The sequence below is a fragment of the Pteropus alecto genome, unplaced genomic scaffold (genome assembly GCF_000325575.1).
Source record: "Pteropus alecto unplaced genomic scaffold, ASM32557v1 scaffold7, whole genome shotgun sequence".
NCBI lineage: Eukaryota > Metazoa > Chordata > Mammalia > Chiroptera > Pteropodidae > Pteropus > Pteropus alecto.
Genome location: NW_006494614.1, coordinates 22,537,039 through 22,562,664, shown reverse-complemented (window position 1 = coordinate 22,562,664; position 25,626 = coordinate 22,537,039). Strand labels below are relative to the sequence as shown.

Genomic DNA, 25,626 nt, shown 5'->3' with positions numbered 1-25,626 from the left:
TAATTTGTATATACTAAAATCTGCCTTTTTAAAGAATACGATTAAGCGGCATTCAGGACATTTATAACTTTGAGCACCATTATTTGAAAAGACGATGCTTTCTCTATTGAATGCTCTTGTATCCTTCACCATAAATGTAAGGGTTTATTTCTGGACTGTCAGTTCTATTCTGTTGATTCATATGCTTATCTTTATGCCAGTACCACATCATCTTTTATTGCTACAGCGTTACAGTAAGTTTTCAAATCAGGAAGTATCTCTCAAATTCCTTATTTTTCAAGATGGTTTGGCTCTTCTGAGTCTCTTGAATTTTAGGATCACCTTGTCCATTTTTACAAGGAGGGTAGCCAGCATTTTGATATTCTGACATAGTTGTGAATGAAATTATTAGTTTCATTTTCAAATTGTTCATTGGCAGTGTACATTAACCCAACTGATTTTCATATATTGATCCTACATACTGCAACTTTACTGAATTCATTTACTTGCACTAATAATTGTGTATGTGTTCCTGAGAATTATTTATGTAAAAGATCATGTTATTGATAGATGGAAATAGTTTTCCTTTTCCCTTTCCAACCTGGATGCCTTTTACTTGCCTAATTGCCCTGGCTACAACCTAAAATACAATGTTGAATAACACTGTCGAGAGGCGTCATCCTTGTACTGTTCTTGATTTTAGGAAAAAATGTCAGTCTTCATTAGTATGATGTTAGCTGTGGGTTTTTCATAAAAGCCCTTAATCAAATAGAGGAGCTCCTTTCCATTCCTCATTTATCGATCTTCTGTCTAGTGTTTTTATCATGAAAGAATATTGAATTTTGTCAGGTGTTTTTTCTGCATCTATTAATTTGATCATGTGGCTTTTGTGCTTTATTCTGTTGATATGGTGTATTACATTTATTGACTTTGTATATGAACTAACCTTACACTCCAGAAATAAATCCCACCTGATCCTGGCATATAATCCTTTTTATATGTTGTTCAAATAACATTATTAGTATTTTGTTTAGAATTTTTTGCATTGGGATATTCATAAGGGATATTGGTCTATAGGTTTTTTTCTTTGTGATGTCTGGTTTGGATAGTAGAGTAACACTGCCCTGATAGAATGACTTTAAAAGTGTTCTCTATTTCCTATTATTTGAAAGTGTTTACGAGGGACTGGTCTCAGCATTTCTTTAAATATTTGGTAGAATTCACCAGCAAAGCCACCTAGAATTGGGCTTTTCTCTGTGGGACGTTTTGTTGCTTATTAATTCAATGTATTAATTATAGGTCTATTTTGATCTTCTACTTCCTTTTGACTCACTTTCAATAGTGTTTCCATGAATTTGTCCATGTCATCTGGATTATCTAATTTTTGACATACGATTTTTCATAGTTTTTTAAATTAAAAAAAAAATTTTTTTTAAATGTAAGATTGGTAGTAATGCTGCTTTCAGTGGCAGTCTAACTAAAGGTTTATCAATTCGATTAACGCTTTTAAAAAATAAATATTTGGTTTTGTTGATTTTCTCTATTGCTTTTCTAGTCTATTTTTTGTTTTGCTCTAATCTTTATTCTCCTTCCTGCTGCTTATTTTGGGTTTAGATTGCTCTTTAGTTTCTGGTTTCTTATGGTAAAAGATTAGGTTATTGGTTTGAGATCTTTTTCTTTTTAATAGGCATTTGCAGCTATAAATTTACAAGTCAGGACTTCTTTAGCTGCACTCTATAAGTTTTGGTATGTAGTGTTTCCATTTTAATTTATCTCAAAGTATTTTCCAGTTTCTCTTGTGACTTCTTTTTTGACCAATTGGTTACTCAGGATGTGCTGTTTAATCTCCACGAACTTTGAATTTCACAAATTCCTTTCTGGTATTGATTTCTAATTTCATTCCAGTGTGGTTCAAGAGCATACTTTATTTTAAGTGTACTAAGATTTGTTATGGTCTAATATAAGACTTGTTTTATGGTTTATCCTACAGAATATTCAATTTTGCATTTGAGAAGAATGTGTATTCCACTGTGGTTGGGCAAAGTGTTTTACATATGTCATAGGTTTAGTTGGTTTATAGTACTTTTCAAGTCCTTCTATCCTATTTTCTTTCTAGTTGTTCTATTACTGAAAGTGGGTTGTCAGTATTTGTGACTATTATCGTTGAACTGTCTATTTCTCCCTTTCAGTTCTGTCATTTCTGTTTTATGTACTTTGGGGTTCCAGTGTCAGATTTAAATATGATTATAATTGTTATTTCTTGATAAACTGACCCTTTTCTCCTTTTAACTTTTTTTTTGTTGTCAGCAACAACTTTTGTCTTAAAGTCTATTTTGTCTGGTATTAGTATAGCCACTCCAGCTTGTTTTTTGTCCTGTTTTCACGGTTCGTTTTTTCCATTTTTTCTCTTTCAATATATTTGTGTCTTTGAACCTAAAATATTTGCCTTGTAGATAGCATATAGGTGGATCATGGTTTTTAATCCATTCTGCCCTTCTACCTTTTGATTTGATTAATATGTTTAACGTAATTACTGATAAATTTATATCTATCAGTTTGCAATTTGTTTTCTATATGTCTAATAATCTTACATTCCTATATTTCTCCATTACCATCCTCTTTGGCATTAAATGAATATTTCCTCATGTACAATTTTGTCACTTGTAATTTCTTTTACATAGGTTTTTTGAGTTATTTAGAAGTTGCCCTAAAAATTACATCATAACCTCTAACAATCTAGTTCAGATTAATCCAGTTTCAATACTATACCAAAACTTTGCTCCCACCCAACTCCATTCTTCCCCCACCCTCTGTGCTGTTATCGTCATACAAATTACATCTATATAAACTGTGTGTCTCTCAATCCAGATTTCTAATTATTCCTTTATGCAGATGTCTTTTAAATGAGAGAGGGGAAAAAGAGTTATGGGCAAAAATTACATTTATACCCTTTTTAAAATTCTTCCATGGAGTTACTGGTACTCTTTATTTGTTCATGTGGGTTAGAGTTACTGTCTTGTGTCCTTTTATTTCAGATTAAAAGAATCCCTTTAGTATGTCTTGTAGGACATATAGGCTAACAATGAATTTTCTTGTTATTTCTTTATTAGGAATATCTTAATTTCTCCTTCATTTCTGAAAGATAGTTATGCTAGATATAGAATTCTTGGTTGACAGTTTTCCCTTCCATGATTTTGAGTATGTCATCCCACTGCCTTCAGGCTTCTATGATTCCTGATGAATATCAGCTATTGTTGAAGATCATTTATAAGTCATTTCTCTTTTGTTACTCTTAAAATTCTCTTCATCTTTGGCTTTCAGTTGTTTGATTATGATGTGTCTTGGTATGGATCTGTGAGTTTATCCTACTTAGAATCCATCCATTAAGTGTAGATTAATGTTTTTCATATAAATTTGGGAATTTTTTGACCATTATTTCTTCAAATATTCTTTCCACCCTTTCTTACTCTTGACTCACAGATCTCTGAGGTTCTGTTCATTTTTATTTATTTTTATTTTCTGTTCTTCAGTTGTCTCAAATGACCTGTCTATCAAGTTCACTGATTCTTTGGCCTGCTCAAATCTTCTTCAAGTCTCTTTAGTGAATTTTTCATTTCTGTTATTGCGCTTTTCAACTCTAGCATTTCTACTTTTTATTTTTACTTATAATTTCTACCTCTTTATATCCTGTATTTGATGTGACAGCACTCTCATATTTTCTTTTAGTTACTTCCTTTGGTTGATTGGATATATTTAAAACAGTTTCTTCAAAGTCTTTGTCTAGTAAGTCCACTGTCTGAAATTTCTCAGGGACAGTTTCTGTTAACTGCATTTATTCTTGTGTTTTGGAAATGCTTTGTTCCCTTGCGTGTACTTTGATTTCTTGTTGAAAACTGGACATTTTAAGTAACAGAATGTGGCAACTCTAGAAATCAGATTCTCTCACCTCTCCAGTGTTGTGGCTCTTTGTTGTAGTAACTGTTTAGTGACTTTCTTGAATTATGTAAAGTCTGTGTTCTTAGTCTATGTGTGGCCACTGAAGTCTCTGCTCAGTTAGCTAAGTGGTCAGCTAAGATGACCCATGGCATCTCATTAATGGTACAATGAAATGACTTTGTTTGAGGAACTGCCATGCAAAGGATCATGAGAGACTACTATGAACAAGTACACGTCGACAAATTGGACAACCTAGAGGAAATGGATAAATTCCAAGAAACATACAACCTACCAAGACTGAATCATGAAGAAGCAGATAACCTAAACAGACTGATTACTAGTAAGGAGATTGAATCAGTATTCAAAAACTTCCCAAGAAACAAAAGTCCAGAACCACATAGCTTCTCTGGTGAATTGTAGAAGAATTAATACCAATGCTTCTCAAACTATTCCAAAAAACAGAAAAGGAGGACACACTTCCAAACTCATTTTATGAGGCCAGCATTACCCTGAAACTATAATCAAATGAGAACTCCACAAGAAAATTACAGGCCAATATCCCTGATGAACATAAATTCAAAAATCCTCAATAAGTTATTAGCAAACCAAAGTCAACTATACATTAAAAGAATCATAAACCACAATCAAGTGAGATTTATTCCAGGGATGCAAGGATGATTCAACATCTGCAAATCAATTAATGTGATCCGCCACATTAACAAATAGAATAAAAGTCATAAATTCTCTCAATAGATGCAAAAAAAAGCATTTGACAAAATTCAACACTCATTTAAGATAAAAATTCTCAATAAAGTGGATGTAGAGGGAACATAACTCAACAGAATAAAGGCTATATATGAAAAGCCCACAGCCAACAACATGCTCAATGGTAAAAAGCTGACAGCTTTCCTCTAAGATCAGGAACAAGACAAGGATGCCCACTCTTGTCACTTTTATTCAACACAGTATTAAAAGTTTTAGCCAGAGCAATCAGGCAAGAAATAAAAGGCATCCACATCAGAAAGGAAGAAGGAAAATTGTCACTTTTTTGCAGATGACATTATATATAGAAAACTCTAAAGACTCTCCAAAAAAAAAAAAAAAAAACCCAAAAAACCCAAACCTGTTAGAATAAAGAAATTCTGTAAATTTCAAGATACAAAATCAATATACAAACATTTGTTGCATTTCTATGTACTAATAACTATCAGAAGAGAAATTAAGAAAATAATCCCATTTATAACTACATCAAAAAGAATACCTATATTCAAGAATAAATATATAAAGAATAAAGATCTATAGATTCAACACAATCCTTATCAAAATTCCAATGGCATTTTTTCACAGAACTAGAATAAATAATCCTAAAATTTGTACAGAACCTCAAAAGACCCCAAATAGCCAAAACAACCTTAAGAAAAAAGAACAAAGCTGGAGGCATCACACTCTCTGATTTCAAACTATATTACAAATATATAGTAATCAAAACAGTATGGTATTGACATAAAAACTGACACAAAAATCAATGGAACAGAATACAAAATCAAGGCATAAACCCACACATATATAGTCAACTAATTACGACAAATAAGCCAAGGAAACACAATGGGGAAAGGACAGTCTCTTCAATAAACAGCATTGGGAAAACTGAACAGCCACATGAGTGGGAAACTGAACGGCCACATGAGAAGGAAAACTGGACCACTATCTTACACCATACACAAAAATTAACTCAGAATGGATGAAGATTGGAATGTGAGACCTGAAACCATAAAACTCCTAGAAAAAAACAAACATGGTAAACTCCTTGATACTGGTCTTGGCAATGAGTTTTTTGGATATGATACCAAAAGTAAAGGCAACAAATGCAAAAATAAATAAGTGAGACTACATCAAACTAAAACATTTCTGCACAGCAAAGTAAACCAACCACAAAATGAAAAAGCAACTTACTGAATAGGAGAAAATATTTGGAAATTATAAATCTCATACAGAGTTAATGTCCAAAACACATAAAGAACGCATACGACTCAACAATAAAAGAACAGACAATTTGATTAAAAAGTGAGCAGAGGATCTGAATAAATATTTTTCAAAAGAAGACATACAGATGGCCAACAGGTACATGAAATGGTATTCAACATCACTAATCATCAGGGACATGCCAATCAAAATGACAATGAGATATCACCTCACACCTGATAGAATAACTATTATCAAACAGACAAGAAATAAGTGTCGGCAAGCATGTGGAGAAAAGGGAACCCTTGTGCACTGTTGGTGGGAATGTAAATTGTGCAGCCACTATGGAAAATAGTACGGAGGTTCCTCAAAAAAATTGATCTAACAATTCTATTTCTGGGTATTAATCCAAAGGAAACAAAAATACTATCTCTAAAAGAGATATGGACTCCCCCATGTTCACTGCAGCATTGTTTACAATAGTGAAGCCATGGAAACAACCTAAATGTCCACAGTTGGATGAATGTATAAAGAAAATGTGTATATCTACCTGTATGTGTGTATGTACGCACACACAAAATGATATATTATTCAGCCATAAAAAAGGAAGTCTTGCCTTTTGCAACAACATGGATGGACCTTGAGGGCATTATGCTAACTGAAATAAGTCAGAGAAAGACAAATACCATGATCTCACTTGTATGTGCAATCTAACAAAACAAAAGAAAACAAAATCTAACTCATAGATTGGTGGTTGCCAGAAGCAGGGAGTGGAGGGTAGTAAAAATGGGTAAAGATGGTCAAAAGGTACAAACTTCCAATAACAAAATAAATAAGTCCTGGGGGTATAATGTATGATATGGTGACTACAGTTATGACACTGTATTATGTATTTGAAAGTTGCTACGAGAGTAGATCTTAAAAGTTCTCATATTATAAGAAGAAAACATGTTTTAACTCTGTGGTGATGGTTGTTAACTAGACTTTGTGGTGATCATTTTGCGATTTATACAAATATTAAATCATTATTTTGTATACCTGAAACTAAAAAAATGTTATATATCAATTTTATCTCAATAAAAAATGGAAAACTTCTACTTAAGTACTTTCTCTCATAATCTTGTACCTTCTAGCCTTGGCATCTGTGGACTATCCAACTGGAAAAAAAAAAACAGGTTAATAGTAGTGTTTCAGGAATCATTTTCACTAAATTTAAATTAGATACCGAAAGCAAAGGTGAGGGCTGTATAAAAGGAAGGTGCTCGACGGGGTTGGTCTTATTTACTATCATCACTAAGTTGCCACTGTTTCACACAAATGTTCAACTATAGCTTTTCCTGGTTCTAAGACTGAATGTTCACATGCCATGTGCTCTTAAACGGTAAAGATTCCCCTCTAATCTACTGCATCCTAAGGTGCAGACGGAACTACAGCTTTCCACATTTCCTTCCAATTATACATTAGAGCGATTTTCTTTTGGTGCAGAAAAGAAATGAAAAAGCATGGCCTGGCTGTTACACTGGTCCATTGTTAATCAAGTCCTGAATACTGACCAAAACGTGATGACTGCTTCAGGATTAAACCATTTTTTTTTAAAAAAAAATCATTGCCTAGTTTTTAACACTCCTCAAAAGGCATTTAGCAGCCATTGTTCTTCATGGGGAAAAAAATAAAACATTCTTCATTTCTAAGAAATATGCTTTATTTAATCTATAAACGATTCATTTAAATACCTACTCGGAAAATAATAAACCACCGTAGAAAACTAAACCCTCTAAGGAAACGATCAGGATGCTGCACAAGGATGAAAAACTTGATCCTAAGAATAAAAGATTAATTAAGGAGGCTTAATTAACTGAATACTAACAATATCCAGATGATTTTCTAGTAAATTGGTGGCAGGGAACTAAGGTGTGACTAATATTGAAGTTTAGAGGGGGAAGTGGTTCTCTTGGCTCAACAGCCGAAAGACTCTGACAGGAAATGAACCGTGTATATGTTGAGAATGGCAGAATCAACAAGCTTGACACTGCCTGTGTGAGAATCACTGTCTCACTCTTTATTTCACCTTCGAGATTTTCTACTTTTCATTATCCAGGAGTACTACTGAATATGTCACTAAACCACTCTCTACCAACCCAGAAAATACAGCAGAACAGATGGGAACGGTATCTGTGTTCCCGTTCTTCAAACCCCAGTGTCTAAAAGCAAAATAACTTTTAAAATAATGAGTTGGCGAGGATAAGGAAAAACTGGAACTCTTGTGCATTGCCAATGGAAAATGATGCAGCCACTGTGGAAAAAAAGTATGATGGTTCCTCAAAAAAAATTAAACATATAATTACCATATGATGCAGCAACTCCATTCGTATGTGTATACCTCAAAGAGTGAAAGCGGTGACTCAAACAGTGACTGTGCACCAATGTTCACAGCGATGTTAGTAGCCAAAAGGTAGAAACAATACAATGTCCATCAATGGATAAAAAACAAAATGTGATCTAGATATACAATATCATTCAGCCTTAAAAAGGAATGAATTTCTGACATGCTACAACAGAGATGAACCTCGAAGACATAATGCTAATTACAATAAGGCAGACACATAAGATAAATATTGTATAATTTCACTTGTGTGAAGCTCAGGAGGCAGGGGGCAGGCAGGTCACTGACGAGAGCACCACCTCGAGGGCAAGTGCATAAGCGTGGTATTCTAGGGGAACATGTGGGAGCAGCATCTATGCTGGATGGAAAATCAGGAAAAACTTCCCAGAGAAAGCTATTCCTGCACCACTAATGAGTCTTAAGAGGTGACTAGAAATTAGCTAGGCAACAGGGGAAGACAAAGGGACACTCCGTATTCTGGGATGGAGGGAGGTGTGTGTCACTCTCAATTAATTCAGGTTCATTGGCCTGGGCCAGTGCTTGGCTGACCCTGGTGCTCGGCTATGGTTGAGGGATTTGAAAGGAGGTAGATTGAAATGCAGAGTGTTTGGGGTTGGGGTGATAAGGCTGCTCAGGGGCCTAGCAAGAACACTGGCTAACTTTAACTTCTGAAGCCAGTGCAGAGAGATGAGAGGTAGTCATAGCAGCCAACTTGTGTGCCAAGAAAAACTGGCATGCATGCCTGTCCCCAGGTCAGCAGTGTGGAGCAACAAGCCTTAATCCTATCATTTACACAAAGTGTCTATAGTGGAATTCTCTTTAATAGATTCCAAATGAGAATCTATTAAATGCTCTCCTAGGGACTCTTAGGAAAGTCAAAGTGGTGAAAAAGGATATTTCTCCCCCTCGTGACCTGATGAGAAAATGTGAGAATCGTTCTTTTAAATCCTTCCGGCATGCCATCAGTAATTTGTACAGAGAACGATTCTCTCTTCCCAGCAGCAGGGCCAAGCTGACATATACACTACACCAAACACCTTGCAAATCTAAATGTTTCCAATGGCATTATCTTTTTAAAAGCCCAAACGCTATGTGTTTGTTTAGTTTTCGGCTGGGAAATTACAAAAATAAGCACGTATCTGCTTCTCAACAACATTTTAATGATTTTTTGGGGTTTTGTTTTTCTTTTGATCACTCTCTTTTTGCGGTATTTTATCTAGAGCAAGGGCTGGTGCTTATCTCCACATGCCATCCTGCACGCTGAAACTAATTCACTGAATGATAATGAGCACAGGTCTACCAGCCAGGAGAGAAACGAAGTTCATCATGGGCCCAAAGCCAAGAGTTTGCATGTTCTTAAGTACTGCTTTCAACAATGATCTGAAACAACCAGATGTGCCAAGGATGCAAACACTCACAGAAGAGCAGGAACATTTGCATATTATTCTCACTTCAACCTCACTGAAACCCAGAAGGCAGGTGGTCTGATCCCTAATCTACAGGTGAGGAAAACCAGCAGTACAGACTGCTTGTGCCCAAGTGGGGCCTGGGAGTCAGCGATCCCCCCACCTCACAGCTGCCTACATACATGGATGTGACCACCATGATAAGCAGTCACACACACCACTGAGCTGATTCCCCCAGACAAACATATGAGACATTTGAATCCAGAGACACAGCTGATCTTGTTTCTTGTTTAAGAGACATAACAGTCATTGAGTGTCTACAGTGTTGCACCAGATGCCTTGTATGTGCTGTCTTACTCTCTGAAGAATTCCATTCCTTCTGTTCTGCAGATGAAGAAAGCAGAGGCTCAGAGATCAAGAACTGGGTCACGTGGCTGTAAGTCGGTGAGAAGTCGGGATTCAGAGCCAAGAGGGAGGGCCATCACTGGGAACACACGGACGTGAGTTTGAATCCCAGCTCTACCACTTAATCACAGCAACACTGGACAAGATACCTAGCATGTTTAGGCCTCAATTTCCTTATATTTAAATGAAGAAAATAATACTAGCACACCCCTCACAGAATTGAATGAGGATTAAATAAGAAAACACATAGAGCACTTAAGAATGCCTGATGCCTGAAAAATACTCAGTAAACAATAATTATTAAGTCTGTTGGACTTCTCTGATATAAGAGAAAACTTTTGGTTTTCAAAATTCTTAGTCCTGAAGGATGGCTTAATTCCATTGAAATTTTTAGGGGAATTATAACATGTAAATTATAAAAAGAGTTGCTATACTTAAGGCAGGATGGGGCCCTGGAACCCCCTCTCCCCACTTCTCCTGCAGTCCTCAAAGGGCTCAGCGGATCCTTCCATCCCCCCCAAGCTGAGCGTGAACATGGGCACCCCATCATGAGCTACCTAGGGAAAGCACCCTGGTTATGAGCATACAGATGCACAGGTGCTCCTAATCCCAAACACCCACCTCTACCCACACGGCCGTGGTACACGTGAACAGGACTGAACATGCTGTGGTCGTCCAGTGCCTGCAAGTTCACTAGAATGCACCTCCTTTTAGACATGGATAAAAAATGGGCAACAGGTTTCCTAGTGCACTAACACTCCGCCACTACCCCTACGGTTCTGTAAGTTGTCAGACAGCCCATGTACCACTCCAGTGACAATCACACTGCACTGACCGAAGGGCAAAGCCCCAAGTCAGTCCCCAGACCCTGCACTAAAAGGTACCATATGACACATCAAGTCACTCTGCTGAGAACATTCAATAACTTTACCTTTCTCATACAAAACATACACAAATTGAAAACAGCACACTTAAATTACAAATGGTTCCAAAGTAGTAAGAAGTTTATTCTCTCCATTTTCTTGCAGCATTTATATTCACAGAGCAAAGAAAACTGCATCGATTTGGGCTATGCTCATTTGGCTTTGATGACACCTGATCCAGGCTGAGCTGAAGTTCGTTACTGCTTTATCTACCAAGAAAGGGTTTGCCAACTAAATTAACCCAGGCAAAATTCCTTGTCAACAAATAACAGGAGAAAGAAGGCCCTGTACGACTGTGATTTCCAGCGAGCCCTGCTGAGAGCCCAGGGAACGAGAGCTTCAGTCATTTGCCTGAATGACCCTTCGCCCTCTTCAATTTGCCATCATTTATAACAATACAAAAGGTTTGCCTGGTAAGCCAGCAGTGGGGACAGAAACTCGACAGGGGGAAACCCCGGAACCCATTTTAAGGCTGCGTCTTTGGAACACATGGGCCTAGCACTGGGGAGGGCAGGGCAGGGTAGTACAGGCGACTGCTCCCAAGGTGGCTGCATTCTGTTTGGGGTGGGGGCAGGGGGCTGGGAAGCCTCAATGATTACAGTTAAAGATGTAATACCACTGTGGTAAGTGCTGTAGTGCAGAAGTACAGACGCTTAGAACTGTGGGAGGTAATAACAAGGCCAGGGGTCTGTCGATCTTGGGTGCCAGCAAAGACGTCCCTGAGAAAGTGACCTTTAAGCTGAGAATTAAAGAATGATCAGGGCTGAGCTACAGAAAGAACGTGCCAGGCAAGGGCATCTGTTCAGGCGCCAAGGTGAAGGTTAGGATGTGCTGGAGGAACCGCAGGGGCAGCTGCCACCAAAGACAACTGAAAGTGGAGGAGGTTGTATGGGGGGCAGGCAGGACTTTGTGGCAACGGTGAGGAGTCCTTTACCCTGAGAGCAAGCTACTGCCAAGATCTGGTTTGCACTCCTGAACAACTCCCGCATCTCTGCAGAGCGGGTACTGGCGGTGGTGGGCACGCTAATCCCAGGCAGGCGCTACGGCTGTCTCCCCCTCATCTCAAGCCCTTCCAACCTCCACAACCCTCCATATGGGCGGCATACCCACAAGGAATCTGGGGCCTGGAAACTTTAGTCAAGGAATGTGATTTTTTTCTAACATACAGATTCCTATTTTTACACAACTGGTATTCGGGTTAATAGAATGTTTTAATTACCCCAAATTACGTTATTTTCCGTACATAAGTCACGACTCAAATAATACGACGAATCACACCAATTAGAAAGAAACCAAAATTAAGTTTACTATATCCATTATCCCCATACAAGAGTGTTAGAAAGATCTAAATATCTGCTGGTTTATGGGCAGTCTGAAATGGCTTGTTAAAATTCGATAAATCTCTAATAACTGTCATGTAAGGGCTCCTGTCACCTCCCTCTCCCCTACCTCAGCTTCATTACTCCCTACCCAAAACGGAACTTCCTCAATTTTTTCACGGATTGAACTTCCTCTTCCTCTTTGCTCTACTGGAGATCTAACTTTCCTCAGACAATTTTGCTGACCCTTTAGTCCTCCTGCTGCAGGCCCTTTATGTTTTCATATTATCGATTGTCCCAGGAAACATTTTACAAGGTCTTCATTGCTACCAACCATCCCAGTGCCACCACTGACATGCTCGGGCTCTCGCACTCCCTCACTCCCCAAGCACCCTCTCATCCACAGCCATGACACGAGGCATCCAACAACTGAACTCATGATTCACCCACCTCTTCTCTCCAGGGACTCTTGTCACAGGTCCACCCCAACACCCTCTTATTGTGCCTTGTCCTCTATGCTGGCTCCTCCTGCTGCAGCCCCTTTAAATGACTGCTCCCCAGGAAGCAATCCTGGACCACTACAGTCTCCCTGTGTAAGCTCATCCATTCCCAGGGCTCCGACAAACTCACATCCACCGGACTCCAGGCCAGAAAACTAAGAGTCCTAGATTTGTCATCCCTTTCCATAAGCCACACATGAGAAAGTTTTATCACTTTACGATCGTGTCTAATTTTTATCAGTCATGAAACAGTCCACAGACAAAGCTGAAAGTGACCCTGAGACATCACTTATTATATGCCCTTTGCTTTGGTAGATAGAAGAATTAGTAAAACGAGGATGTGGGAGACACTCTTTTTTACAAAAGTATCCTTTACTGAACCTATGGTATAATTAAAAATTGTCAAGGTCCTTGTCCAGGAGCTTGTAAAACCCTCAGAATTTCCTGAGTGATGGAAGTGACTTCGTTATGCTAAAGAGGTGGCTCTGCGGTGGGCCCCAGATAACTTCAGGATGGCTGCTGGTTACCAGAAAAACCAATCAAGCACATGATCAGAGGTTAAGGACACTGTCTCATTTTTCTACACTTGAGAAAACTCAGCCCCAGAGAAGCAACGGACTTTGCTTCATGATCTCCAAGTTTTCTGCTCAAGGCTACACTTCCGATCAAGCAAGAAACCTGATTCTCCAGACACATTATGGTCAGGCCTTGTATTTTCAGAGCCACAAACTCAGACTTGATTGAGGAAAGGCCTCTTTCAAGAATCTGCAGGACCTTCCAAGAATGGCTGACTTACCTCTCTATCTGCTTTCAGGAGAATGCTTTGGTTGAGAGGCCGGATCAGCCCTGGGGCTGCAAGAGCCAAGACCAAAGCGTAAGGCTAGGGGTTAGCAAAAGGATGGAGAGGTCAGGAAGTAGAGACAGGGCACCAGGGAGCAGGTGAGCAGGGAATGGTAAGAGATCTAGACTGTCCTTGGAGTCAGAGTCCATGACACAGTCTCACAAAACAGGCACCCAGAAAATGGGCACCGTGTTTGTTAAACACTGAATAAAAATATCTTGGTTTGTCTTCTCCTGTGATGCAGTGCAACGGACCAACCACACTGCCATCCACGAGAGCATCCCCCTACAGCTCTTATCCCTGGTATTCTTCATCATCTTGTCCCCTCAAATTTATAGTATTGTCAGAATAAAAATGATGAAGCCAATTCAGAATACAGCCTTCATCCCATCAGAATTCTGAGCATAGAGATTTTGACTGCAGTAGGGAAAAATATACACAAAAGATTGGCCAAGCACAGGCTGACAGACAGACAGAGCAGTGTTTCAGAGTTGAAGATTGATGAGATCAATTCTGAAGCTTTTCTGCTTTCATCTTCTAGGTTATAGATGGTGAATTTTTTTTTTTTTTTTTTTGCCTCTAAGCCTCATGTTTCAAACTTCATCTTTCTACAGTTATCACAGGCATCATTTTATATAACCCACAGAAAATGAGTCACTTTATGATAAAGCTGCATTTTAGAATTTGTGGTCTGCTACAAGTCTTATTTAATTCAGTTGCTTGGTTAGAGAATAAAAACTTTAAAGGACAGTTATGCTCAAAGTTATTAAATGATTGAAAAAACAGAAATTTAATTTTATTATTTTAGCTATGAAATGTTTCAATAAGCACTAAATTCATCGATAAGCATTAAAATGATTGGCTTGTCAATTCCATATCTCTAGTAAATTTATCAATAAGAACGTGACAAATTGGACCTCTAGAGAGAGGTACCAAAAGGGACAGTCACAAACCCTGTGAGGCAGGGGCCAAGTCCAGTTCTCACCACTGAGCTTCCAAAGCCCAACCCAGCACCTGGCACATAAACGTTTGTTGGATAAAGGGATGGCTGCATGGACATGTGACAAAATAGAATGGAATGAGCATTTTCTAATCACCCCCAAATCATTTTCCACTTGAATTAACCAAAGAGCCTGTTTTGAAAGTTCAGTTAAATAGTGTTTATCTGCTGAATATGATATGATCCAGGGTTTTATCCAAAGTGGTCTTTTAAAGCTTCCATCCTCTAACCCCCTGTTACGAATGTGAGTATAGCTAAAAGAACTATCAGGCAGGAGCAAAAATCACCAGTTATACTCCTTACCTGCCATGTCGATGGCAAAAGGCCTGTCTGCTCTCCAGCCGGTGTACCAACCAACAACTTTGCCATTTTCCACCAATGGACGTTCATAGCGTCGCCCACCAACCAGGCCCACTGGCCAGACAGAGACCTTGCGCGTGGTTCTCATCTACAAAAGGGAGAAAGAGATTTGGTTTAAGTTTCTTTAGAGAAGAAATGGGAAGAGGGGCTTAGATTTCCAAACGTTGGAGGTTTCCAAACAGAACCCTGCTGCTGACAGATCGCTACTCAATTATCGTCTGGCGGCTCAGCGCCTTCGGCTGTGTTCTTCATCATAAATTAAGCCGGCAGCTCAAGGCTTAAGAGAACTAAAATGGGTGTCAATATTTGAACATCACTTATTTGAAGCTAAGCTGTGACTATCAAATATTTTATATATGTTTCAAAGTTGAACCTTTTAAACTATACTGGATATCTTTGGAAGTGAGAAGTTTTCGCTCCCGTTCAGGAAACTCCATTAGTCAGTAGCAGCAAAAATTTCCCTCAGAGGAGCTACAGGAGTTTCCTTTCTCTGAATTTTTTGTTACAGATACACAGAAATTGTGACTTGGGGACATTAATAATGGGACCCAGATACAGAACAGACACCAGGCATCCTCCCAGGTGACAAAATGAAAACCGTACCCTAAATCCACTTGTCTTTTCAACAGCAGTTGGGCCAATCTATAGAGGAACATGCCCTACACGGCTATTGTACCTAGCGGAGTTCTGGTTAAAGATGACCCTCAACTCCAAAGTTATTTTCTGGATTTCTTTAAAGGAAAAGACACGTTCACCAGAAAGCTTGATGATAATGGGCAGCATTTGGGGGGAAAAACCAACACCTTCTTCCCAGCCATGTGTTGAGCAGGGCCATAGTCAGCCCGTGTGATACCTTTGTGCAAATTAGAAAAAGATGCCCCTCTCTTGGGCAGACACACTGCAAGCTGCGGCCGTGACATGGGCCCAGACATCAAAGTATAGGCTGGTTTTCAATTCTTCTCGCCCTCTCAGCAGGTGTGTCCGTGGATGGGCAAAGCCTGCATGGCACCATGAGGAAGTACTGTTGTTAAGGTAATTATAATCTCAACACCAATGTTTTACTTTTATTTGCTATAGAACCGGGTCATGATCAGTTAACTAATAATTAAAATAATGATTATCAATCAAGGATTTTTTTTTATGAAAGAAAGGAAAATTATATTTTGGGGAACGATTTTCAAATGCAATTCAAGTGGAAAGTCATGTTATTAAAGAATAAAAATAATTAGAAGCTCCCATTTGCAGGCATGCAATTTGACTTATTAATATCCCACCTCATTCCAAAAAGAAGACTTAAGGGTGTACAACGTTCCGGATAATGAAGATCTTGCTGTATTGGTCTTCCCCAAATCTGAAATTACTATTTTTATAGTCTATCCTTTTTTCAATAAATTAATTACTGTTGCCTTGTGCTAGCTCAGACTAACTTACATGATGATTTTTTAAAAGTTCTATTGAGGTATAACTGACAGCAGAAAAGCGTTAACAAGTCCCGAGAATGTTATCTTTAGAAAGGCTTACTTGCAAGGCTGACGCTTGGCTGGAATTTGAAAACCTGGCTTCTGAAAGAACCCCTATACTGACAAGGTTGTTTTGCCTGCCTGGGGTACTAAATACCTGCTTTCCTGTGGGGAATCTGAAATACTGATGGGCAGGGTGTGGGGGGTGCCCTTGTGACCAGCCTCCAATAAAAACTCTGACCCTTAAATGTGATTCCTTGGCATAAACGTTAGGCACTCTGATTACATTTTTGCCACTGGAGGGAAGGTGTGCTCCCTGTGACCCCTCATGGGAAGGAGAGAACACTGGAAACCTGCACATGGATTCCTCCAGACTCTTCCAGATGTCTTTCCCCTCACTGACCGATCCGGCTATGCATCCTTCCTGTGCCACTCTAACCAATCTTAGCCTCAAGTACAGCAGGTCCTCAAATGGCGTCATTTTGTTCAACTTGGTTTTGTTATAACATTGAGGATATTCTGTAGGAACTTAACTCTTGCTTACATCAATTGGCCTATGGTAAAACTGGTTTTGTTGCACATCATTTCGCTTAAAGTCACAGAACTTGACGATGTTAAGTGAGGACTTACTGTACAACCATAATGCTGAGTGCTATGAGTCCTAGTAAATCACCTGACATGAGTGTTCTTGAGAACCCTGAAAGAATAAAATGCACTTTTTAAAGTGTAAAATTTGATACATCTGGACATATGTCAATAGCCACAAAACAATCACAAGATAATGAACACCACCATCACCCCCCTCCCATTTCCTTGTGCTCTTTTAAATCCATCCCTCCCACCCCCTCTCCACATCCTCTATCCCCAAGCAACCACTGGTCTCCTTTCTAACACTATATGTTACTTTGCATTTCATAGAATTTTATATGAATGGAATCATACAGTGTGTACTCTTAAAAAAAAAAAAATTGACTTCTTTCACTTAGCATAACTACATGGAGATTCATCCATCTCATGTGTATCCATAATCTGTATTCAGTCCTTTATATTGCCGAACACTATTCTACTATATGGATGTGTCACAGTTTTTTGGTTTCAGTTTGTTTGTTTGTTTGTTTTAATCCATTTGCCTATTGATGGACATTTCAGTTATTTCAAGCTTTTAGCTATTACAGATGAAGCTGCTATGATGTCTGGATACAGCCTACGTGTACTTCATTTTTTTGGATAAATATCTAAGAGTGAAATGACTAGATCATACAGTAGGTGTATATTTAACTTTTTAAGAAACTGTCCAATTATTTTTCAAAGTAGTTGCACCATTTTACATTCCCACCAGCAGTGTATGAGAGTTCCAGTTACTTTACATCCAGTTACTCCAGCACTACTTGGTATGGTCAGTGTTTAAGTTTAGCCATTCTGACAGGTATTAGTAGTACCTCATTATGGTTTTAATTTGCATTTTTCTAATTACTAATGATGTTGAGTATCTTTTCATATGCTTATTTGTCATCTGGATTGCTCGTTTAGTGAAATATTTGTTCAAATCTTTTGCCTATTTTTAAAATTGGTTGTTTATTTCCTTACAATTGAGTTTTGAGAGTTTATATATTTTAAATACAAATCCTTTCTCAGATATATGATTTATAAATATCTTCTCCCAGTCTGTGGCTCATCTTTTCATTCTCATGATAGTGTCTTTTTAAGAACAGAAACTTGCGATGTTAATGAAGTCCAATTCGTCACTTTCACAGATCATGCCTTTGGTGTTATATTTGTCTTTGCCTAACTCAATTCACAGGAGTTTTGTCCTCCTTCCTAAAAGTATTATAGTTTTACATTTAGATTATGATCTATTTTGAGTTAATTTGTATATATGGTATGAGGGACTGACTGAAGTTTTGTTGTTTGCATATGAATACGCAATTGTTCTGTCTCTAATTATCCCAGAATAAATGAACTGCCTTTGCACCTTTGTCACATGCCTTACATACGAGTTTAATTCTGGATGTTCTTCTCTGATTCACTGGTCTAATCGGTGATCTTAATGCTAATATCACACTGTCTTGACCTCCTATGGCTTTATGTAGCTCTTAAAATTAGGTAGTTAGTCCTCCAACTTTGTTCTTTATCAAAGCTGTTTTCATTGTTCTGATTCCTTTTCACTTCCATATGAGTTTCAAAGTCAGTTTGTCCATTGCAGTGTGTTATTTTGGTGAAAACTGATATCTTAACAATAATGAGTCTTCTAACCCACGAACATGATCTCTCTATGTAGCTCTTTATGTAGCTCTTTAATTTCACTCACCATCCATTTATGTAGCTCTTTAATTTCACTCAGCAATATTTTAGTGAATTAATTCTTAAATCACTAATAACATTTAATGTTTTTATGTCCTAGGTCTTCTCTGTAGGTGGAAAAAATAAACACTAGATAATTTACTAAAATTTTCACAAAAATATAGCCCTCTCCCCATCTCACTCCACCTCCAGACTTCTGTTCCCTCCCACGCTGCAGAAAATACATTTCAATTTTTTGTCTTCTACATTAAACATGCCAAACATGATAAGAAATTAAGTTAAACCTAATGCTTTTTGTTTTTAATTAACAGAACGACTTTATATCTATAAGGCACTAAAAATAGTAGTGTGTTCTTTTTTGGTACTTCCTTAAAATACCTATGATTTTTCGGCTCCAAAACTGCTTTTGCTCAGAGTACTAAATTTTCAAATCTGTGAAAAACTGGTAAACAGATCCTGGCTCAGACTTGTTTGTCCTCTTGAGAATGCATAGGTTGTGACCTGCAGAGAGCAGGTGCCAAAAAATTCTTGATAAGTGTATAAGCACCAGGTTGTAACTGAAATGTGGGCCACATGTAACAAGCAATCAGTATATGCCTGTGCTGTGCAAGGGACAAGCTTACAAAAACAGACAATAAAACAACAGAAGGCAAAATTGTTTTTAAAATAGGAAAAGAGAAATTACCATTAGAAAGAATAATAAACCATAACTGTAGGACCTCTAGTGAGAGAACAATTAAATGTGGCCAAGCATATTTTGTGGCAGGCTTTGCCTTTAAGTTAGGCCATGAAAGACACATGGGATTTTGCCCACAGACTGCAAAATGGCCTAGGGTTCTAGGTAATGAGATGAATCAAAGAAGCAAAATTCACATTTCTGTGCCAGTTTCATGCTAGGAAACAGGTTTTGCTTAGCACACTCCAAATTTCTGAGGATCTCAGAGCTATCATTTGTACACGCTTTATTTTTTTTCAGAGGGTTGGAGTTAAAAGTAAAGCAATAATTAATTGAATGCAGATGATGTAGCAGGATTCTGTTTCCAAGTATGCTAAATTAAAAAAAAGTTTGTCATTTAAATAGTTTAAAACTTCGGAAAGATCCAGATGCCCTGGCCATTTACGCACTGCTCTGAGATTGAGTGTGAAATGCTTCATCACAGAGTCAGACACACAGGCCCTCCGAACACAACCACTGTACTATATAGAATGTGCCAGACATTTCAAAGGAAAATAGCACAGCTATTTACAGAACGTCTTCATTTCACCCCTGGGATCTATCCTTTGTTATGAGTCCTTTTCATTGAATCTACTCTCTTTAAAGATTCCTTGGCAGCCAGGTCTTTTCTGAGAGCAGTGAAATCCTAACAATGACCGTTACTATTAAAAGTAAAGCCCTTTAATATAACTAAAATATTCTCAGTATTTAAGAGCTTTGTTAATTTCTTAACATGAAATAGCAGTTACATAACAGGCAGAAGTTTAGATGTGAGCTCCAACCTAAAACCAAGGAATAAAGCCCTGGATATTAAGATAAAGAGGAAGCAAGTCATATATTTATAAAGTTACAATATTACAAACAGATTGGGTCCCCAAAAGCATTCTCTTCCTATTTATTCAATGTCAGAATCGTATTTTGTCATTTATTCCTCTCATCAGCACCCCACTTTAAATGGACAGGACTTGCATAGCAATGTTAATCGATTAAAATCACTTTAGGCAGAGTAATTTCTATAGACTAGATTCTTACAGAGGACACAAAATATAGATTTGGTATATCTCTACACTACTCCAGGCTAAATGCCATTTAAACTATCCTAGGAAAGGTGCTTTTTATCTTCTCCAGGAAAGGAGGGAGTCAGGTAACTGCTGCTACTCCAGTGTCTGATGACCCTTATCAACAACCAGCTCCTGCTTCTTTAGCCAACTTGTTTTCCTGCAGCTTTAAGATGAATCCTTTTGGTTTCTCCTTGGGAAATGGCTAACAGCCAGCTCTAGGGACTGGAACACCAGAAGATCACATGTACATACGTGATCATAATGCCGTTAGCATAAAACAGAAAAAGTTAAATGCCTTTAGCTCCCTTTAAGACATACCACTAGGTGAAATCTTGTTTTATTTTTTCCAAAGGGAAATGAATAAAGTTCTTGATCTTCCAAAATTTAAAATGCTATCGACAACCTCAAGGAGTAGAATTACAATAAAGAATGCTATACTCTGTATCCTGCCTTTTAAACTAATCATTTCAGAGGGAAAAAGAAAACCCACCCCAAATCCAACAGATCCAATGAACTAAAGACACAAAGGAAATAGTAGTGCAAATATGAAAAAATACAGAAGTAATGACCTAGAGCCGAGGGGCCTTGCTGATTTCTCTGCCCAGGAACACCTGATATTCTCCAACACAGAAACATTTATATGTTCCAACACATCCATAAATTTTCTTCAGAGCAAGTCTAAAAATTAGGATCATGTCTGTTCTCTTCCTTGCATCTGACTCCAATGACTTCACTATTTACTCCCTTTAATCGTTAACTCCGCTCAACCCTATTCATTCCACACGGTGTCCTTCATATAACTTTATAACATCCTGGATTTTTTTTTGCCTATTTTGATTTACATATACCACCATCTACAGCATGAACTTTTGAGGTGCATAGCTAATTACTTAAAGGAGTTAAGACTCCTAGAAAGCAGAAATGTTCCTAATGTTATATGCCCAAACATTCTCCTATGTCATTGGGTAAAAGGTCAAGTACAATATTTCTTCCACTCCTGTATTTTTTCACTAAATATCATGTATCTAATGTGTGTCCAGTGCTGTGTATCCTCTGAGCAAAACAGACATGATCCTTGCCTAGGAAGCCAACATTCTGGGAAAGAAAAGCAATGACACAACTAAATGCAAAATTAGTTAAGTTCTATGCTAATATGGGCTGTAAAGGAAGTAAATGGTGCTCTGAGAACATGCTGCAGAGAATATGACCTGATCTGGGACCTATTAAGGCGTCCTTGAGGACATCAACATGAGCTAAGCCTAAAGCTAAAGCATAAGTAGCATTAACAAATGCGGACAAGAAGACCAAAAACCTTCCAAGAAGAAAGGCACTCAAGTGCTACAGGCCCTTGACAGGAGCATTCCACTGCATTTCTTAAAAAAAAAAAAAAAAGATCCATTTCAGATGGTGGATGTTGGGAGCCAGGTTTCTCACTGTTGGAGTAAGAAACTTACAGATAAACAGAAAAGAAGGCTATGATGATCCATGTGGTTATAGAATAGAGTTGGAGACACTCAGGTTTAGCTTAATACAGAGATGGTTATATACAGGCTTATTTTATAGGTATATGTATATACATGGGTTAGTATACACATATATATTTCCTCGATCTGTCAGCTGAGGGGCCTAGAAGAATAACACTCTAGCAGCAATGAGCCCACTTAGCACCCAAATCTTGGTTTCTAATATCATGCACTAATAAAAGGACCAGAGTTACTTGAAGTAGCTAGTTCTAGGACTGGGGCAGAAAATATACAAGATAATCCTGGGGTATGATAGAGCTAGACAGTAAGGAAGTGCACAAAAATGCAAACTAGAACGTGCACATTGATGGGAGCATAAAAAGCCCAAAGGAGTCAACTGAAAGAGCTCCAAATGGCCCAAATTGAAACAATTTGAGCAACAAAGAAAAGTACTATGAGATTACAACCTAAAGTATGAAACAAGTACTAAATACTAATACAACCTAAAGTATACAAATTGAATAAAGTATATGGTATTGAATGAATGAATGAATGAATAAATAAATGGGATATAGACAAATCTCCCATGCTGAAGAATTCCAAATAATTCATGTAGATAACCCTCCCCCCACACAGAAGGTGGAGCATAACTCCCCACTCCTTAGGAGTGGGCTGCTCATAGTAATTTCTTTCCAAGGAGAACAGTATGAAAGGGGGAATGGGGATTAACTTCACAGTGAAGAAACCTGATAAGCTCTACCTCAGCTAGATGATTAAGGTTGAGGTGATCAATCACGTTGATAATATGTACCCTTGATATGACATACTGAGAATGGTATTTTATCGCTGTGGTCTTTTTCTAATACCATTCTCTAAGAAAAGGAACCAGGGCTTCTTGGAGAAGTGGCTGATTCTAAGACTTGGATGTGAAATATACAAGATGAACCTAAAGCATCTTCCAGTGCCAGAAAGTAATGAATTTTTAAAAACAACAAATACCCCAATATCCACATTGATGAGGATATGTCAAAAGAAATAGCCAGTTGAAAGAGCTCCCAATGGCCAGAGCCAGAACAATTTGAGCTGTAAAAGATGTTGATAGTACATCCCTTTGACATGTTATGAAAATGGCACCTTACCCCTGTGATCTTCTTCACAAGAACCCATATCCACATTCTAATCATAAGGAAAACTTCAGAAAAATTCCAATAGAGAGGCAAGCTACAATATACCTGACCAAAACTCCTCAAAACTGTCAATGTCATCAAAAACAAGGAAAATCTGAGAAACTGTCACAGTCAAGAGGAATCTACGGAGACATGACAATTAAATGTAATATGGTACCCAGAACAAGACCCTAGAACAGAGAAAGGACATTATAAAAAAACTAAGGACATTTGAATAAAGAACAGACTTTAGTTAATATTAACTCGCTAATTTTAACATATGTACCATACCAATGTACAAGGTTAATAATAGAAGGAACTGGTTATGGGGTACATGGGAACTTTCTAGTATCGTCTCAGTTTTTTGTAAATCTAAACCTGTTCTAAAGTCTATTGTTTAAAAAAAGATATTGTTTTCAAAAGTGCCTAAGCCTATCATTTCTTCTCTATCTACCTCTGTCAGGTATGATGCAGACTTATTCTCTAGCCTGGGGTCAATTTTTCACTCGCTTTCTATGCTCTTATTTATTGTGCCAATCAGAAGTCACGAGCTAGAGCATTTGGCCATGTGTGGCCCTACAGGAATGTTTAGTTTAGCCTGCGGAGAGTTTTTGTGTTTTCAATTGAGACATGTTAAAATCCAAAGATCTCTGATCTCTGAAAATTTGGCAGACTGGGCTAGCATTCCATTATGGTAACAGTGGCAGTGAGAGTCTATGTCCCTTTCAGCAGCACCAGCCACAGTCCCCCAATCTCTCCCCATCACAGCCTCAAAGCTGAGTCTATATGTCAATTGCTGTTCATGACCAGTTTATGCTGTCACAGGAAGCGGTCACAGCTTCAAAGTGGGAAAGTGAAAAACAGCCCAAAAGCTATGCATTTTGAAAAACCAGGGAGGCGACATCATTGTATGTTTAGAAATTAGGAATGTTCCTGTATACTTAATATGCAAAGTATGTGTATAAAAAAACACCATTAGAAATAAGATGAACCATGAGAAATATAGAACATAATCAAAATCCTTACTAAATGAAAATAGATCCGGTTAAAGTTTTAGTCCTTTAATAAAGTTTTGATACAAATAAGTAATGCTGCTCACACATGGCCAGCTTCACTGAATCATATTATTTGCTCGAAGGCATATGCATTTTTGAATTCTGGTACAGACTGTCTAGGAGGAGCTAGCTTGGGCTCTGCTCATGATAAAGCTATAGTAATCAAGAAAATATGTTATCAGTATAAAGACAGACATGTAGATAAATGGAAGAGATTAGAGAGTTCGGAAATACTTCTTCCTACAGATGGCTGGTTGATTTTTTTGCTAGGGTGCCAAGGCAATTCAATGGAGAAAAGAACAGTCTTTTCCAAATGTAGTACTGGAATAAATAAACATCTATGTTTTTTGTTTTTTGTTTTTTAAAGGGGCGGGGGGAGAAAAAGAACTTAAGCTAGTTATAAAACTTATAGGAAAAAATACCAGAGAAACTCTTTGTGGCCTTAGGGGAGGCAAAGATTCTTTAGATAGGACCTAAATATATTAACCCTAAAAAAATCCCCACAAATTTGACTTAATCAAAATTAAATTTTCTACTCTCCAAAAGATGTTATTAAAATTTTTCATAGACATAGACAATAGACTAATGGTTACCAAAGGGTAGGAGGGAATTGGGGAGGGGGAGGTAGATGGGGTAAAAGGGGTCAAATATGTAGTGACAGAAAGAAATCTAACTATGGGAGGTGAACACACAAAGCAATATATATATATGCCTTACTGTTGAATAGTACACCTGAAACTTACTGGATTTCGTTAACCAATGTCATCGTAATAAAAAAAAATTTTTTTAAATAAGTTACAGACTGGGAGAAAATATCCCTATATATACGTCTGACTAAAAACACCCATCCAGAACACAGAATTCTTAAAGCTAAATAAATTTAAAAAACAACAACCCTAAAGCATGAGTAGCACCAACTGTGGACAATTAAAAATGGGCCAGAAATCAGAATGGACGTTTCATAAAAGAAAAACGAATGGCCTATTAGCACATGAAAAGATATTCTATATCATCAGTCATTACGGAAATTAAAAACCACATTAAGATGCCATTACACACCCACTAGAATGGCTAAAATTAAGACTGACAATACCAAGTGTTGAAGATGTGGAGCAACTGTGTCTCTTACACATCTCTGGTAGGAGTATAAAATGGTACAACCACTCTGGAAAACAATTTGGCAGTTTCTTATAAAGTTAAAAAACATACTTAGCATATGACTCAACAATTCCACTTCTAAGTATTTACTCAAGAGAAATGAAAACATGTCTACACAAAGCCTTGAAAATCTGAACGTAATTAATTGCTAAATGTTCAAAGTAGCTTTATTCATAATGGCCATAAGCTGGAAATAGTCCAAATGTACATCAATGTGTGAGTAGATTGAAAAA

General features: G+C 37.8%; 1 protein-coding gene across 2 annotated transcripts in view; it reads right to left on the bottom strand.

Moving 5' to 3' along the window:
• B3GAT2 (beta-1,3-glucuronyltransferase 2) overlaps nucleotides 1–25,626 on the bottom strand; it is a 59,179-nt gene that overhangs the window by 6,721 nt on the left and 26,832 nt on the right. For both annotated transcript variants that reach the window (XM_006926401.3, XM_006926402.3), the window contains exon 2: nucleotides 14,958–15,102. In XM_006926401.3, the coding sequence (XP_006926463.1) occupies nucleotides 14,958–15,102 (145 nt within the window). The remainder of the gene's footprint in view (nucleotides 1–14,957; nucleotides 15,103–25,626) is intronic.